The sequence below is a fragment of the Esox lucius genome, chromosome 7 (genome assembly GCF_011004845.1).
Source record: "Esox lucius isolate fEsoLuc1 chromosome 7, fEsoLuc1.pri, whole genome shotgun sequence".
Lineage (NCBI taxonomy): Eukaryota > Metazoa > Chordata > Actinopteri > Esociformes > Esocidae > Esox > Esox lucius.
This window is the reverse complement of record NC_047575.1, coordinates 19,750,704-19,769,857: the sequence shown is the minus strand read 5'-3', so window position 1 is coordinate 19,769,857 and position 19,154 is coordinate 19,750,704. Positions and strand designations below refer to the sequence as shown.

The 19,154-nt window shown below is 41.2% G+C and overlaps 1 protein-coding gene across 2 annotated transcripts; it reads left to right on the top strand.

Annotated features, from left to right (window-relative positions):
* The first annotated feature begins 9,295 nt into the window (after positions 1-9,295).
* Positions 9,296-16,365, top strand: pafah1b2 (platelet-activating factor acetylhydrolase 1b, catalytic subunit 2). Of its 2 annotated transcripts, XM_013134434.4 has the most exons (6): positions 9,296-9,667; positions 10,566-10,647; positions 10,855-10,944; positions 12,247-12,363; positions 12,457-12,579; positions 12,661-16,365. In XM_013134434.4, exons 2-6 carry the CDS (start codon positions 10,567-10,569, stop codon positions 12,937-12,939), a joined length of 690 nt encoding a protein of 229 aa, XP_012989888.1. In that variant the 5' UTR covers positions 9,296-9,667; position 10,566; the 3' UTR covers positions 12,940-16,365. The 2 variants fall into 2 exon arrangements, with proteins under 2 accessions (XP_012989888.1, XP_010895439.1); XM_010897137.5 differs by having other exon boundaries at positions 9,296-10,647.
* The last annotated feature ends 2,789 nt before the right edge of the window (positions 16,366-19,154 follow it).

Sequence of the window (19,154 nt, the reverse complement as noted above, 5' to 3'; positions counted from 1 at the left end):
ATGCTACACAACATTCATATAGTACCACCTTACCACCTTCAGAAAGCAGCACAAGTCATCTGATGTCTGGACTACTGCAACTCACTCTTTGTGGGGTTCCTGGTGTGTGCAATCAAACCCCTGCAACTCATTCAGAATGCAACAGCTCGTCTAGTGTTCAACTGTCTAATATTCTAACACCCTGTTTCTTGGTTTTATGTTGTGAAATACAGTAAGGTCCGGAAATATTTGGACGCAGACACAGTTTTCATAATTCTGGCTCTGTATGCAACCACAATGGATTTGAAATGAAACAATCGAGATGCAATTGAAGTGCAGACTTTCAGCTTTAATTCAAGGGATTGCACAAAAATATGGTATGAAATGTATGGGAATTGCAACCATTTTCATACACTGTCCCCTTATTTCAGGGGTTCACATGTAATTGGACAAATTAACACAATCATAAGTAAAATATAATTTTTTTAGACTTTGTCAAGAGTCCTTAGGTGGCAACGACGTCTGGAAGTCTGAAACACATGGACATCACCAACACTGGGTGTCCTCCTTTGTGATGCTTTGCCAGGCCTTTACTGCAGCTGTCTTCAGTTGTTGTCTGTTCGTGGGTCTTTATGCCTTAAGTCTTGTCTTCAGCAAGTCAAATGCATGCTCGATCAGGTTGAGATCATGTGATTGACTCAGCCATTACAGAATATTCCACTTCTTTGCCTGGGTTGCATTCGCAGTATGTTTTGGGTCAATTGTCCATCTGTAAAGTGAATTGCTGTCCAATCAACTTTGCTGTATTTGGTTGAATCTGAGCAGACAATATCAACACTAGTGACCCAGTGCCATTGGAAGGCATGCATGCCCATGCCATCCCACTGTCTTCACCGTGTTTTACAGATGATGTGGTATGCTTCGGATCATGAGCTGTTCCAAGCCTTCTCCATACTTTTTACTTCTCCGTCATTTACAGGTGGATCTTAGTTTCATCTGTCCAAAGAATGCTGTTCCAGAACTGGGCTGGCTTATTTAGATGTTTTTTGGCAAAGTCTATTCTGGCCTTTCTATTCTTAAGGCTTATGAATGGTTTGTATCTTGTGGTGAACTTGTGTGGTGTATTTGCTCTCGTGAAGTATTCTCTTCATGGTAGACTTGTATAATGATATGCCTACCCTCTGGAGAGTGTTATTCACTTGGCTGGATGTTATGAAGGGGTTTTTCTTTACCATGGAAAGGATCCTACAATCACCCACCACTGTTGTCTTCTATGGACGTCCAGGTCCTTTTATGTTGTAGAGCTCACCAGAATGTACCAAACTGTTGATCCTAATGGTCATGCTATCTCTCGGAAGGATATTATTTGCAGCCTAAGGATGGCCAATTTCACTTGCATTGAGAGCTCCTTTGACCACATGTTGTGGATTCACAGTAACAACTTCCAAATGCGAATGCAACACCTGGAATCAACTTCAGACCTTTTACCTGCTTAAATGAGGAAGAAATAACAAAGGAATAGCCCACACCTGTCCATGAAACAGCTTTTGAGTCGATTTTCCAATTACTTTTGGTCCCTTGAAAAAGAGGGGGTAACCCTTTCAAATTACAGGCTGTTACTTACAGGGTAGTTTCCATGTAAATATTTAGTAGTTATGTAGAAACAATGTAGGTGTTACGTGTACTTATTTGAACAAAGAACAATCACCTGTCTGTTTACTAAGTAGTTTTGGAGTAGTATCGTTCTTCGTTCATATAAGTACACGTAACACCTACATTCCCACACACCCATTCTGACCACAAACGTAAATTTTTGTTACTATCTAGTTACGTGGGAACTTCCCTGTAACAGGCTGTAATTTGAAGGGTTATGAAAGAGGGGCCTACATATTAAAGAGCTGTAATTCCTAAACCTCTTCCTTTTGATTTGAGTACCTGAAATTAAAGCTGAGAGACTGCACTTAAAGCCCATATTCATTATTTAACTGTAACTTGAATATATTTTTGTAAACAGCCAAAGTAACAAAACCTGTGTCAGTGTCCAATTATTTTTGGACCTAACTGTATTTGTAAGCAAAGGAAATATGTTGCTTGCATACATCCCCTACACAATCATATTTGGTAAAGCCACCTTAAGCTGCAACAACAGCTTTAAGTCTTACTGCATGTATGTTTACACACAGAGACCATTTTTCTTGGAATATTTGTTCCAGGTTGTTTGAATGATACTAGTAGACAGAATTTAAAAATATTGCCAAAGATTTTCAGTGGGACTGAGATCAATACTTGATTGGCCCACTGTAGGACATTCACCTTTTTGTTCATGAGCCACTCAAATCTTGTTTTGGTCTTGTGCTTGGCATCATTGGCCTGAATATTCTAGGTGAATATTCTTGCAAGCTTCAGTTTTTTAGCGATGCAGATTCTCTTGCATTATTTCCCTATATTGCTCTGTCCATTCTTTTTTCAATAATAACAAGATGCAGAGTCTCTGCTGATAGGAAGCATACCCACAGCATGATGCTGCCACCACCATACTTCAGTATAGGGATATGTCTTCAGGCATGGGCAGTGTTAGACTTGCCATACATATGTACATAAAAACTTGGTCTCATCTGAACAAAATACATTTTCTCATGTTGCAGCTGTGTCACTTATCTGGCTTTTAAATTGTACTTTATTAGTGGCTTTTTTACCCAATGCAGTCAATTGTTTTTCAATAGTTGACTGGTTCAATACTACACTTCCAGCCACTGAACTCTGTAGCTCCTTCAAAGTGATCATTGGCTTAATTCTGTCACAAGTCTCTTGTTTCAGTATTCCATTTTGAGGGACAACGTTTTCGTGGCAGTGCCATAGTTGTTGTAATGCAGCTTCCATTTCTGGATTATTAATGCAATTCACAGCCTGACCAGAAATTCTTTAACAGTGGGGCTTTTGTCTAGATAACGCAAAAGAAACCTTAATGGTTTACAAGTGAAGGCCAATGGGAAGGTAATTGTAGCTTCGTTAGGGCAATTTCACAAGCTACAACAAAGGGGGTTGAATACTTATCCAAACAACATAATCCAGTCACTTATTTTTCTTACAAATATTTTCCAACATAAATCAATCTCACCTTATAATCAATTATTTTTAGTGTCAGTGTTTCAAACAAAATATCAAACAGAACAGTACTTTTGGAACCCCTGGTTTAGATAATTTGTAAGTTCTGCTCTGTTTACTGACTGTAATAGTTCATTCTCATTTACTCAAAACAATTCATTTTCAAACACTTTTCACTATTTGAAACAGGAATACCGTTGACCCATTTAAAAATATTATCTTGTTTTTCCCTGTATAGTATAACGTATGAATAGAAATGTTATTATAAAATAGACAAACAACTTAAATGAATGGAAAATGGATGAATGGAATGGAAAATGGTCATTTCCAATATCTGAAATCCAGATAACCTTCCATGACAAAGCTCACTATTAAAAAGAGAACCTAAAGAATAACCCCCTAAGGGCTCTTTTACATTTTGAAAGGGAGTAAAATTTGTGAAATGTGTCTAATTTCGTAAAATTCTTTCTAAAGCTTTTCAACGTATATTGCTAAGAACCACCAGCTGAGCTTATAGAGGCTTGAGGGCTGGAATGAAGGACCAATTCTTGCAACTGTTCACAATGAACCCAGACTTACTTTTAGGCTGGAACTGTGGAAATAATGAGTCTGTAACAAGAAGTAAAGCCTCTTGTTCTTTATCTCAGAGTCTTTATGATTCAGCATGGGGGCAACAGTCAAAACATAGGAGCAACATTCCTGAAAGTTACAAACAAAATATATACAGGGGTCAATAACAGAAAATACCACATTGTGATGAAATTCACTAATGACAACTCAGATTTATGTGAGGACCAAAACCATGGTGCCAGCGAATTGTATTGCAATAGGGGCTGTGTGTAACTGCGTTCCTGCTGGTTGGGAGGAAACTGTCTGCTGCAGATCTTCCCCAGGGTTCTCTTACCAGCAGTCTAGATAGTTCTGCAGTAAATGGCGTCCCAATTGTATGCAACAGTGCCATACAAACTGGCCTGGTTTTATGGGTAGACACACAAATGTAATTAGCCACAACAGGTGACATAAATTGCTCTTTATCCATGCTCACAGCCAGGCTGGTGATCTCCACAGGGTCACAGTGCTGCTAGGCGGCTAGAATGCTCACATCTTATTTCATAGATGTTTAGAATGACTGGATACATCTTCAATTCACATTGCCATGAATTCCACATTTGTCTGGAAATCTAGTAGAGGGACACAGATTCAATCACAAACTTTGAACTCTTTGGTAGACTTATCCCTTCAGCATGTCATATGATTGAGCATAGTCTGGCCCAGGGGTTCGAAGGTGAATGGCAGGGCTCTGAATGGACAAACTACTCTTGCTGTCTCTGAATGGTCAGCAATCCTCCCTCCACTACTCTTCCACCCAATGGAATGTAAGTTACTGATGTGATTATCCTATTCAGTTTTGTTCCCTCTTGGGCTTTTGTGCTGGGAGAGATATTTGTGGGCTATAGTTAGTGGTCTGGCCCTTTGGCGTCATCAGGACGGTGCTTGCCAAAGTACGTGGGGATATTTCCTTCCCGATTGTCCCTGTCCAGAGGTATCTTCGGATGGGACCTGAGTGTCTATGCTTTTACGCAAGGGGACTCTGTTCGGTAGGAAGGGATTTATCATTTATGATTGATTAATTGGATGGATGTGACACCATTCTTCCATGAGAAATTCCATAATTGTATTTTTTGTTTATGATAGTAAAAAATACTGTCTCAAGCGCCGCTCCAGAATCTCACTTGTGTGACCACTACATACATGATTTGAATGCACTTCACTTTTACTGTGACAAAACAAACATGGAATTGTGTATATTGCAATATGCATACAGGTGCTGGTCATAAAATTAGAATAACATCAAAAAGTTGATTTATTTCAGTAATTCCATTCAAAAAGTGAAACTTGTATAATGTATACATTCATTCCACAGAGACTAATATATTTCAAGTGTTTATTTCTTTTAATTTTGATGAATATAACTGTCAACCAATGAAAAACCCAAATTCAGTATCTCAGAAAATTTGAATATTGTGAAAAGGTTCAATATTGAAGACACAGGTCCTTATTGAAGACACTGGTGCCACACTCTAATCAGCAAATCAACTCAAAACACCTGCAAAGGCCTTTAAATGGTCTCTCAGTCTAGTTCTGTAGGCAACACAATCATGGGGACTGCTGACTTGACAGCTGTCCAAAAATGACCATTGACACCTTGCACAAGGAGGGCAAGACACAAAAGGTAATAGCTAAAGAGGCTGGCTGTTCGCAGAGCTCTGTGTCCAAGCACATTATCAGAGAGGCGAATGGAAGGAAGGAATGTGGTAGAAAAAGGTGTACAAGCAATAGGGTTAACCGCACCCTGGAGAGGATTGTGAAACAAAACCCATTCAAAAATGTGGGGGAGATTCACAAAGTGGGCTGCAGCTGGAGTCAGTGCTTCAAGAACCACCATGCACAGATGTATGCAAGACATGGGTTTCAGCTGTCGCATTCCTTGTGTAAAGCCACTCTTGAACAAGACACAGCATCAGAAGCGTCTCGCCTGGGCTAAAGACAAAAAAGACTGGACTGCTGCTGAGTTATGTTCTCTGATGAAAGTACATTTTTCATTTCCTTTGGAAATCAAGGTCCCAGAGTCTGGAGGAAGAGAGGAGAGGTACAGAATCCACGTTGCTTGAAGTCCAGTGTAAAGTTTCCACAGTCATTGATGGTTTGGGGTGCCATGTCATCTGCTGGTGTTGGTCCACTGTGTTTTCTGAGGTCCAAGGTCAACACAGCCGTCTACCAGGAAGTTTTAGAGCACTTCATGCTTCCTGCTGCTGATCAACTTTATGGAGATGCAGATTTCATTTTCCAACAGGACTTGGCACCTGCACACAGTGCCAAAGCTACCAGTACCTGGTTTAAGGACCATGGTAACCCTGTTCTTAATTGGCCAGCAAACTCGCCTGACCTTAACCCTATAGAAAATCTATGGGGTATGTGATGGCAATTTCTAAAATCCAAATAGTTCTATGAAAATGGTAGGTAAGACAGGAAAAATCAATTGCGCAATAAACGGTTTTAATGAAACTTGCAAGGAGAAAGTATGCAGGTTACAAAGTAACAGTGAATAGCTTCTAAATAAAAACATAATTTCGACAGTATTTATTACACAGGAAAAGGGGTGTGTAAGATGCTGCCATCTGTCTCATGTCAATCAAACACCTTTCCCTTTGTTCTATCACACAAGTCAAATGCTATCTTCCCCCACCTTATCCTTCCTGCCATAATGTTTACTGTAGTGTTTACCCAAAGGGCCAACTAACCTTACTGCCCCCTGTTGTATCTTCTCCTATCCTGTCCTAAAACCCATTGATCTGCATCTGGACAGACAATAGATGCCCCCTATGCAAATACCAGATCCCACACATTCCTCTACCTATCTTAACAGTGGGACTCAGTCCTTTACTCAGTGAAAATACATTGTATAAAGAAATTTCCACAACAGGTATTGTGAAGAGGAAGATGCGATATGCCAGACCCAACAATGCAGAAGAGCTGAAGGCCATTATCAGAGCAACCTGGGCTCTCATAACACCTGAGCAGTGCCACAGACTGATCAACTCCATGCCACGCCGCATTGCTGCATTAATTTAGGCAAAAGGAACCCCAACTAAGTATTGAGTGCTTTACATGCTCATACATTTCAGGTTCATACTTTTCAGTTGGCCAACATTTCTAAAAAAGCATTTTTTTGTATTGGTCTTAAGTAATATTCAAATTTTCTGAGATACTGAATATGGGATTTTCATTAGTTGTCAGTTATAATCATCACAATTAAAAGAAATAAAAAATTTAAATATACCAGTCTGTGTGTAATGAATGAATATAATATACACGTTTCACTTTTTTAATGGAATTACTGAAATAAATCAACTTTTTGATGATATTCTAATTTTATGACCAGCACCTGTACATGAATACTGGATATTCAGAGCTACAAAATGAACAGCAACATTCCTCTAGGCTTTTTGGATTTTAAAGTTTCTGAGCTGGTCATGGGTGTATTTTAGCATCACTGAACGTCAATAAACTCAATAAAACACTTACGGTGACCCCAAGTCTAAAGTAGCAAAACATCATCCCCCATTCCAATTACTTTACAGGTGACTGGACAAAAGTTTTAAAATGTAAAACAACAGCTTGAAGATTCTTTCTCCCCAAAGTTACAGGGACTGCAAGCGCATTCACAAACACGTATCTTATACACCATAGCAAGTTTATAAGTGTATCAATTATTGTGTACACTGCATAAAGGATTACATTAAAACGTGCGCAACTAGACATTTATACTGAAGGATTACAAAAATCCGTGAACCGGAAGTACTTAGATATTATTGCTTGCTTTTAAGTCAACGTTAGATAAAAGCGTAATGCTGGCGACATTGAGAGTCTGTAGCAACAGTAAGACTTCCGGTTTACGGATTTTGCCTTTAAGATAAAAGTCGGCAGTTAAACGCGATATTTATAATATTATATTAATCTAATTTGCCACTTTGCTTTGTGCATATTCTAAAGATATAGATAATAAAAGGAATATCTGCATATTAAAAAATATAAACTAAAGAAACATGCTGTTTAAAAAGTACTTCATATAGATTAAAAATATTCTAAAGTGGAGCACACTGACAAATGGAGATGGAATAAATTATTGTTGTAAACATTTCATATTTAAAAAAAAATGATTGATGAATGTTTTTGATGTAATTCTTGTTAATTTTCTGGTGCTTATTAGTCATGTGTGCTCTTTGTGCTAAATCCAACCACAATACTTTCCACCCCCCCCCCCCCCCCCCCCCCCCATTGCAACACATATATACTGTACACAGGATACATATTGCATCATAGAGCAAAAACTATTCTATACACTGCAGTTAATGTAATGTAGAAAATGTTCAGGAGAGTGTCTACTAACCAAATAAAATGAGTTTTGGATGGACACTGTGTACCACAGCCAGCAACACAATATGTTCCATACCCTCTTCAGCCCCCGAGAAAACCCTATAACATACCTCATACAGAAAAGACTGTTCTATACGCCTAAGTGAATGTGTAAAGTGATTATATGCTGGAAAATCAAGGGACACTATGTATTTGGAATTGTAGCTGGCATTTTACTCTGCCCATGCTATTGGCCACAATGTAACTCTGTTTGTGTAATTACCAGTAGCCCTACAAGCTTGAGTTTGGAGATGAACGAGGAATGCTGCAGTAATCTATATTCCAATGTAACCCAATTTATTCCAATCAAGTAATAAAGTTAATATACAAAATATAGTTACATACCAACATGATTCAACATCCTCCCAACTAGCCTAACGGTCTACTAATTATACCATAAGTATTTAAGACACAATAGCTAAGTATAGACTCTCAGAAAAGTCAACCTTCACTATTTATCCCACCCAGGCAGGGTGATTCCAAACTCCCCTATTGCATCTATAATAGGATCACATCACCTTGGCTAAAACAATGAAAACTAAGAACCTGGCATTCATGCATTTACATATATTCAATAAGCACCATCCAAAGCTAGACATATGGTCTTGCAGGATTCTTCATCATGTAAACATTTACCTGTAACAAATTATACATAACATGTACATAATTTAAATCTATTGGAGAGTTCATCCTTTTAAGGGACACACATTAAAAGACCAAATATCAGTGCAGTTAATCCAACAGAAGTTATACTTCTACTTTGTTGAATTGTCCATCCTCACACCTGGTTTGTCTGAGCAGATGGGTCTACCTTGAGCCCCACTGTGTATGGCTGTTCCTTTCAGGATGCAAACAGACCCATTGGTGTGCGATTAGGATGTCCCACAGAGTTGAGACATCAGACAACACGGCACCTTCACAAACCTTCCAAAACACATCTTTCATTACACTTACAACACTGCTGCAATATGTTTTCCTTTTTCAGTCATTCGCATTGTCTGAATTTTGACCTTGGAACGTGTTTTAATACCCACTTTTAATAGAATTTACTTAAATATAAATATTAATTGTTGTCAATGTTTTGAGAGGTACATTTAATTAAACATATAATAAATTACATTTGTCAGTTTTGAAGCAATACGTTGAACTCTTTTATTTTGACATTTTCCACATTTCCGTGACCCGGAAGTGTTTTTTTTATTTTTATGTTGCTCACAAGACATTGATGCAAACGCAAAGGAGTGAAAGGAAACCTCGGATGCTGAAAAGCGGGAGGTTGGGTCGACTCGACCGAAAAGTTTCACATTTAAAATTATCTGAGACATTTATTCAGCATATTTTTGTTTAGTTTTTTTATTTAGAATAGCAGAGAACATACCTCGTAGCTGGTTATTGACTGAAAACAAATATTTTATTTATCAGGTTGTCTTGCTGTCTATCCAGCCAGTCAGTTAGCTAGCAAATCAAGGGGCGCGAGAGCAGCATCCGAACGACGCACTAGCATCCGTTGTCGCTCACGCACGTCATATTGGAGCCTTGTAGCCTCCGTGCGCGAGGGAATATTTTGGCAGTTTGGCAATATTTGGCACAGATAAGAAGCCTCCAGGTACGAAGGTTGGCTATTACGGTTTTACGGATTGACTGGTCCCGCAGGCGTGCCTTGCTTGTGTCGTCGTGTCTAAGGAGACAACAGCGACTGAGGCAGTGATTACATTACTTGTACTTACTGTAGGGGGTCTGTAAGCGCATCTGTCATGGCGCTTTTGATTTTATCATGGAAACATAACTTATTCTGGCTGAATTGTTAGAGCTTCGTAACATTACAAACCTGATTTGTTCCTGACTATAAGCTGTTACTATTATGCTCAGTTCTTGCTGTTTTGCTACATTGCTCTCGTTGTTATTAGATACTCCCAGCACACCCATGTCTGTCTGCGGGGCCTCCATAGTTAGCAAGCGCTGTTGTCTCCATCACCTCCATCACCACCCGTTTGGCAGACCGCAGCAGGACTGATACTTGGAAATCAACTTCAACAACTGTCACTGGCATGCTCGAAAAAAACATACTGCCGTCTCAGTACTGGGTTTTCAGTGATCAGCTTTATTCATGCAACGCTACTCGAACTACAATCCCAAAACTTAATTTTATATGTCAGTAATGATCACTTGCCAAACAGTTTTTGAAACATATGACCTTACCTTTCAATTCAGGGAGAAATAATTTAAATATAAATGTGCCCTTTAGCGGATATGCATAGATCCAAACAGTGTGATTCCAGTCCAGAACTGACAGTTTCTCCTGATTTAGTCTCCACTCAGGCCCGTTTGGGTTCCGAACAGGGTTTGCTTCAGTGTCATCCACCCTGAACTCCAAAGTGGAATTAGCATAAGAGTTCCAGAAGCCTAATTTAATACCCTACCTGTCCAGGTGACCTTGTTCGGGCCTTATTCATGGACATAGCTATTACTTTGTGTGTTAACGTCTACTGTGTTGTGTCTGATAGGATGAGCGGTGATGAGATGAACCCGGCAGCGGTGGCACAAGCTGTGGTTGACGTACAGGGAGATGATCGCTGGATGTCCCAGGTTGGTCTATCTTTCCAACTCTCACTACATCACACCTGAACACCACGTCATACAGACAACAAGTGACCGTAATGACTCAAACCCTACTAAAACCTACAGTAGGTTTTAGTAGGGTTTGAGTCATTACTGGCCATCTGGGCCAGTGTGTAACATTTCCCTTCTGTGTTGTCTGCCGGGTGATGTTGTGATTCTGTTGTGATTCTGCAGCACACGCGGTTTGTTCTTGAGTGTAAGGATGCCGAGCCAGAGGTGCTGTTTATAGGAGACTCCATGGTGCAGCTGATGCAGCAGTATGAGGTGAGGGAACATGGCCACCTGTGTGTCCTCCTGTGTCTGTTATGCTGTTGGGTCAGACACCCAAAGTCTCCTGCGGCTGACCCGAGGACAATAGTCACCAGAGGGAGGGAATGTACTGATGTCCCGTACAAGAGAGCGATCTCGGTCGACCATGCGTCCTGTCAATTTAACCTACATTTTAAAGTATGTATTATCCATACTATAGACTTGTTCAAATAAAAATACAAAATATATATATATATCAACTAAAATTGTAAAAGCGCACTGAATTCCTATAATGACTCAAGTCATTATTTTATTATTGAGCTTTTATATTGTTATTAGTTAGTGATCAAAATAACAAGACCCGACCCTCAATCGCCTAATGTGGCTGTTTGTCACATAGGAGCAAAAACAACCATTGCTGAAATGTAATCTGTGATCATGCTTACATACATGGCCATACATTATCGTAACACACAGTGAGGTTTAGACCTGCATTATCATAACTCGCAGTTTGTTTCAGACCTGCATTCTCCACTCTCACAATGTTTATCAGACCTGCATTCTCCAATCTCTCAGTGTGTTTTACAGCTGCTGTTACTGTTCAGGAATACCAGAGCAGTTGGAATCATACAGCTGAATGAGACCACAGTAGTACTACCTAGTCCAGGGTGGTTTAGGGTGGGAAGGATTGTACTGCGAGTGTCTAAAGTCAATGCAAACTGATAGACAGACCAGAGAGAAAGTATAAACGGGGAATATTTTATTACAAGTACAATTTTATTGAAAAAGAATATTTGAAACATTAACTTAAAACATTTTTCATAGTGATCTATAAAATCCTATTATTTGCCTGTTCTGGCAAATATACAGCTGTGGTAGATTGGACATTAATTCATTATTCCTCTTTTCAGTATCCCAAACACTTTCAATTGTAATTTCAACTGTTAATGTAAACACTTTGGTTGACCACGAGCCTGACCAACAACAGAGCGGTTGACACAGTAGGCTCAGTCATCCCTAGTGTCTAGCATGTTTCAGTCCCTGTTTTGGTTGTGGATCCAAATATAACTATTGAAAATGTGTGCTGAACTCAGTACGTGTGTTACAGATGTTGACTGTGTGCTGTGACCCTGTTGGTTTTCTATTGCAGTAGCTTGTATGAGCCTGTTGTGTCCATGTTTGCCTGTCAGTTTGACAATTGTTTTTGTTGGGGCGTGTGGAAATATTCCACTGATGTCACTGGTCCTCTATTCCTGCTGCATGTATAAAGTGTGTAAGTATGTTGGTATGGTTATGTGATCCACTGTCTTTTCCCAGGTCTGGCGGGAGCTCTTCTCTCCTCTACATGCACTGAACTTTGGCATCGGGGGAGACACCACGTGTAATGTGCTGTGGAGGCTGCAGAATGGAGAACTGGACAACATCTGGCCCAAGGTTGGTCAAGTGGTCTGGTCCTGTAAGGCCTTTCATCCAGATCAGACCTAGAACACCTGATTTTAAACTAATCAACCTGGTTGGCCCCTTCAGGTGGCCGTAGTCTGGGTAGGAACCAACAACTATGAGCACTCTGCGGAACAGGTGGCCGGGGGCATCTTTGCCATCGCACAGCTACTCACCTCCCGTCTTCCTAAGACTAAGGTTGTCGTTTTGGTGAGTTCTCCGATGTCCAACACTAATGGATTTCCAGACGTGTCCTTTTCCCCAAGTCTTACCCCCTCTTGTCCATCCCAGGGTCTGTTGGCGAGAGGCGAGCGGCCCAACCCGCTGCGGGAGAAGAACGCGGCGGTGAACGGCCTCCTGCGCTCCTTGCTGCCGCAGCTGGGACAGGCCCAGTTCCTGGATGTGGGAGAGGGCTTTGTGCACTCGGACGGGACCATCTCCACCCGGGACATGTTTGACTTCCTGCACCTGACGTCTGCAGGCTACCGGGCTATCGCCAAGCCCCTCAGCGACCTGCTCCTGCAGATTCTGGAGGAGACGCCTGAGGAGAGGAGGGCTTCGCTGGTCTGACATCCCCACACAGCCGGGGGCTTTACTGACCCACTCTGACCCTGCTCCAAACCACTGATCCTTATTCACACCCGTTGTCCTCCATCTAATGGTTGAGGACAGGATTAGGCGGAGGGCGGTCTGATCCTAGATCTGTGGTTTGGGGTGGCCTGTACTGGGAACAGGGGGTGGGGTAGGTGTGGGGGTGGGGGGGACGGGCTCCTGTCAGTGGGGAAGGAGTCAACTGAAGATATGTCACTCACAGGAGAGGGCGGGGCCAAGCAGAGATGGGGCTCCTGGGTGTGGAACAGACATGGCAGGAGGGGAGTGCATGGGATCGTGTGTCTGTGTGTTTGTGGGGGGGGGGGGGGGGGGGGGGGGGGCTGACGGTGTGGAGAGGTGGAGGAGAGAGACCTCACAATTTCCAGAGACATCTGTACTGTAGCAACAGCACTAGCACTGGAGTCTGAGGTTTAGAGAGGGCTGGGTCATTTAATGGCCAGTGGCCAGGGTTGCAAGGATCCTTTGGAAATGTAATCCCTTACATTTACTAGTAACCTGTTCAAAAATCAGTATATTCACTTTTAAATTACCCAAACACAGTAATAATCTGATGAAATCTGTTAATTTCAGAGATTTTTTCTATTAAGGAGAGGACATTAGGAGACGACAATAAATATGAGCAATTGAACAACATCTGTTACAACATCAATCAATGCCACGCCCCGCTGAATGGAACATAACTGTTGCATCAATCTAGTACCTCTAGTGTCTCTTGTTTCTGAAATATCATAATGTTAACGGGGTAAATATGCTAATGATGTGAGGTTTGTTTTGGGAATGACTAACCCAATGCTTGCTGCATTCAAACGGATAATACAATATATCTTCACATTAAAGTCTGTCAGATTTCCAGTCGGTCCTATTGATTGAATGCACATTGATCTTCAAGTATTTGGCCTGGAAATGTTGATGTATTATTCTTCTGAACATAACCCCAAAACGAAAAACGAGTCGGCCTATTCTGTTTTTGTTTTCTGTTGTTGAGGACAATAGGGCCCATTGCTTCAACCGTTGTGTAGAGCAGCAGCGTGATTCATTGAAGGCCAAGAGATGTATGTAGCCTTGTGGTCTGTACCTGGCACCAGAGACTGGAAAAAACGGCTTGACCTGGAAAAAAGTGCTTCTGGTTACTATTATATGTACCCACCTTTAAGCACAATTGTTGATTACTTGTCAACAATGAAGCATTTAACTTTAGTTAGGGAAGTACCGACAAGATGTTTTTAAGAAGTCCATGTATTTCAGTACCGTAGGCAGAAGTAATCATCTACTTCCTGTTATGTTATCAGATGACAATGTATCTGCTGGTAACATTACGGATTACAGTCATTTTCTTTACTGGTTATCCCAACCCTTCCAATGCCACTTACGTACTGTAAAATAAAATCCTAGAGAGATGCACTGTGTACTGTAGAATAAAATCCTAGAGAGATGCACTGTGAACTGTAGAATGTGGGCTGGGCCAGGTGAAAGATTAAGTTGCTTCTTAGTGGAGCACAGCTTAGAAGCTCTGTTATCAGCACCCCTGTATGTTCTGTGATTAGAGGTCCTGAACGGTGCAGTGGTGTAAGTCCAGTGCTCAGCAGTGTTTGGCGAAGGGTGGGTAGGGATGTCTGGATGCTTTAACACTGGCCACTCCTTGCCGTGGTTCAGGGCCCTGCAAGCTCTGTTCTGGTTCAGAGAACTATGATCAGAAGCACAGGGGATTGTCAAGATTTGCTTTGGAAGACATGTTCTGAAAAGCTCCCAAATTGCACTCTGCGGTGGACATAATCACAGATTAGCTGTCAGGAAATTGGGACCAGAAGAAAATGAGTGTAAAATTAAAGAGAAATGCCAAATTTCTTTAAAGTTCCTAACTGCCATCCGAGGACCAACTACAAAGTGTTTTCTGCTCCTTGCTCTCTCTGTGCCTTGACACAACAGTGAGGTCAAGCTTCCCCCCCACACCAGCCTGCAAACACTGGCTCTTTCCCTTACACATAGAAAACTCTAACCCCTGTGCTCTGTCCCTTACCCATAGAAAACTCTAACCCCTGTGCTCTCTCCCTTACACATAGAAAACTCTAACCCCTGTGCTCTGTCCCTTACCCATAGAAAACTCTAACCCCTGTGCTCTCTCCCTTACACATAGAAAACTCTAACCCCTGTGCTCTGTCCCTTACCCATAGAAAACTCTAACCCCTGTGCTCTGTCCCTTACACATAGAAAACTCTAACCCCTGTGCTCTGTCCCTTACCCATAGAAAACTCTAACCCCTGTGCCCTGTCCCTTACCCATAGAAAACTCTAACCCCTGTGCCCTGTCCCTTACCCATAGAAAACTCTAACCCCTGTGCTCTCTCCCTTATACATAGAAAACTCTAACCCCTGTGCTCTCTCCCTTACACATAGAAAACTCTAACCCCTGTGCTCTGTCCCTTACCCATAGAAAACTCTAACCCCTGTGCTCTGTCCCTTACCCATAGAAAACTCTAACCCCTGTGCTCTGTCCCTTACCCATAGAAAACTCTAACCCCTGTGCTCTGTCCCTTACCCATAGAAAACTCTAACCCCTGTGCTCTGTCCCTTACCCATAGAAAACTCTAACCCCTGTGCTCTGTCCCTTACCCATAGAAAACTCTAACCCCTGTGCTCTGTCCCTTACCCATAGAAAACTCTAACCCCTGTGCTCTCTCCCTTACACTGAAATACCTGCTCAGTCTGGCCCGCTCTGTCATCATCTGTTCTCATGTAGTATCCTGTGTGTAGTATACAGAACACCCAGTCCCTGTCCACACTACAACCTGCCTCCTAGTTTTCACTGGACGTCTTACACAGCATCATGATAAAGCTACCGACACAGAACTACATTAATGTACTAGTCTATTAAAAGCCCAACCACAGGTCACATAGAGAATGACGTGTTTGTGGCCTTTCATTTGTTTTTTGTTTTGTTCCTGTTGCAGTTTAACTTAAGTGGTTACCAAGGTCCTCTTGCTGAGCATTGAATGCTCTCATCTTACTACCCTCTGTATTCATATTCTTCTTGCGCTCTGTCAATATACATCTCCTTCACTGTTGAAGTGTGTCTGCATGTGTGTGACTGAAGTCTGTTTGAGAGTGTGCATTGGTTGTATGACTGTTTAGAAGTGACCCATTTGTACATAATACATACATATATATATATATATATATATATATATACATACATATATATATATATATATATATATATATATATTTGAAGCTTGGATAGATTACCTTGTGTTGCGAATGTGGTAATGTTTGTATGAGAATTCATGTTAGTGAGAATCTGTTCTTGGTGCAAAGTGGATTACATTTGGCTTATTGTCACATGCTTAAAAGATAAAGCATTCCAATAAAGGACCATGGATGTAAATCATTTTTGTAGTTGCTTCATTTCAGTTTTCAATGACGTGTAGATATGGGCTATGTTAATTTTATCAATTGTGTGATTTAGTCACTGACTACTAACTTGCATGAGTTTTATTTTACCTCTAGAGGGAGCCCTTTACTCTGTAGCAGGACAGATCAGAAGAAACTGGTTACGTTGCTGTCCTCAACAGTGTCTAATCATGCAAAAAAAAAATAATAATCTAATGTGATTAACAGTCCAAAGTAGGTGTGTTTGATGCAAAATATGTGAAGAAAGCATAACACACTGAAGTGATTTAAACAGTTTAAAAAGTGATCACTGTATCATTGTCTCTGTGGGGCAGCCATCTTTAAGGTGAACAAATTATTGAAAACGTTAATGCTGGTACTGAAAGAAATGTCAGAACACACAGTTCAACGCAGTTTGTGGCGTATGGGGCTGCGTAGCCACAGACCAGTCAGGGTGCCCATGCTGTGTGCGTCGCTTACCTCGAGAACACATGGCACCAGGATGCACTATGGGAAGAAAGCAAGTCGGTGGAGGCAGTGTGATGCTTTGGGCAGTGTTCTGCTGGGAAACCTTGTGCTGGACAAACAAGTCCAATCTATTGAGGCCCCACCTTGCAAAATACGGGACTTAAAGGATCTGCTGCTAATGTCTTGGTGCCAGATACCACAGCACACCTTCAGAGGTCTAGTGGAGTCCATGCCTTGACGGGTGAGGGCTGTTTTGGGGGATCTACACAATATTAAGCAGGTGGTCATAATGTTAAACTTTTCATCAATTACAATGTTGATTTCATTTTGAATACCTGTTAGATGAGAATCAAAAATGTTTTCTAATCAAAACTACAATCCTGTTTCAGAAAAGGTTGGTAAGTTGAGTAAAATGTAAAAAGAAAACCGAATGGTGTGTATTTTTTTTCTTTTAACAGTAACATTTCTTTGTACCATTTTCAGTTAAATATCATTGCATTCTGTTTTTATTTGCATTTTACGCAGCGTCCCAACCTTTTTGGAATCAGGGTTGTACATGATGAAATAACAGCCTGTTTTTTAAATATTTTAGGATAAGCTGCCTTGTTCATGTCGCTCTGCATCGTTGACTGATATTTACCTGAGATTTGTCTCTGCTATGAAGGGTTTGGTGTTTCCACAATTGGTGAAAAAAAGTGTCAGGCTCATAATATGTAGTGTAGGATAACTGACAGGATAATGTAATCATGTTTTAATGTCCAACAGCTAGTGTATGTAAATCAATGAAAACATTCAGATTAAAGCTGGCAAAAATAGAAAACAATTGTCTGTGTTTTATTATTATGACCTGGAACTTGGAAGTCAGTCATTTCTATAATATTAATACATGTTACAGGTATAATTTTTAAAACCCCTAATTCTGTTTGAACTGCCTGATGTATTTAATACTCATCAGTCCCAACAACACTGGAAAAGAGGAGGGAGGTTAGGTCAAATCAAATCAAATCAAAATTTATTTATAAAGCGCTTTTTACAACAGCAGTTGTCACAAAGTGCTTTACAGAGACACCCGGCCTTAAACCCCAAGGAGCAAACAACAGTAGTGTTGAATTTCAGTGGCTAGGAAAAACTCCCTAAGAAGGTCGAATTTTAGGAAGAAACCTAGAGAGGACCCAGGCTCAGAGGGGTGACCAGTCCTCTTCTGGCTGTGCCGGGTGAGATATTAAGAGTCCAATTGGAATAATAAATACATTTCTCTTGGCTAAATCCAGAGTATATTCGATTTTAGACTAGGTCAGAAGTATGACCAGGTGGACAAGGACAGGAACAGCAACGGTCCCCCCAAACCAGGTAATCCGCAGGTGTGGACCAGGACCTCATCTCCTTCTAAAATTTAAAATTGGAGGAAACTGAGAAAAGTTAGTAGTACATCCCTCATGTCCCCCAGCACAATAATATAGCAGCGTAACACCTTGGAAACTGAGACGGGGGGGTCCGGTGACACTGTGGCCCTACCCGGGGGAGGCCCCGGACAGGGCCCAACAGGCAGGAAATCAATCCAACCACATTGCCAGGCATCAACCAAAGGGACACCCACCAACCGCAACCCCCCTGAATGAGGGCCGAGTATTGCTAGTAGCGTACAGCCCAACTGCACAAGTGCGCAATAGAGAGTCAACAACAAGCCAGTGACTCTTCCCCCGAAGGGCATTGGAGGGAGGGCATCCCAGTGGCGACGAGAGCCCACCTGGCAAGACAGCAAGGGTGGACAGTATCAAGCCTACTGGTCACATTCACGCCCCCAGGCCAGGCTACACCTAATTATAAACCGTGCTGTAGAGATGAGTTTTTAGTAGACACTTGAAAGTTTGCACTGAGTTTGCATTTCTAACCTTAATTGGCAGATCATTCCACAGGAGTGGAGCTCTATGAGAAAAGGCCCTGCCGCCAATTGTTTGTTTAGAAATTCTAGGTACAATTAAAAGGCCTGCGTCTTGCGATCTAAGGTTACGTGTAGGTATATATGGCTGGATCATTTCAGCAAGGTAAGTAGGAGCAAGTCCATGTATTGATTTATAGGTTAAGAGTAAAACCTTAAAATCAGCCCTAACCCTAACAGGCAGCCAATGCAAGGATGCCAGGACAGGAGTAATGTGTTCAAATTTTTTTGTTCTAGTTAGGATTCTAGCAGCTGTGTGCAGCACTAATTGAAGTTTATTTATTAATTTGTCTGGATAACCAGAGATAAGAGCATTGCAGTAATCTAATCTAGAAGTAACGAAAGCATGGATTAATTTTTCTGCATCAGTTTTTGATAGG

Excerpts from the sequence above, each read along its gene's own strand:
- pafah1b2 (XM_010897137.5), top strand. The coding sequence starts at position 10,513 with ATGGACATAGCTATTACTTTGTGTGTTAACGTCTACTGTGTTGTGTCT. Across the intron at positions 10,945-12,246 it reads AGCTGATGCAGCAGTATGAG|GTCTGGCGGGAGCTCTTCTC; the intron begins GTGAGGGAACAT and ends GTCTTTTCCCAG. Across the intron at positions 12,580-12,660 it reads AGACTAAGGTTGTCGTTTTG|GGTCTGTTGGCGAGAGGCGA; the intron begins GTGAGTTCTCCG and ends TGTCCATCCCAG.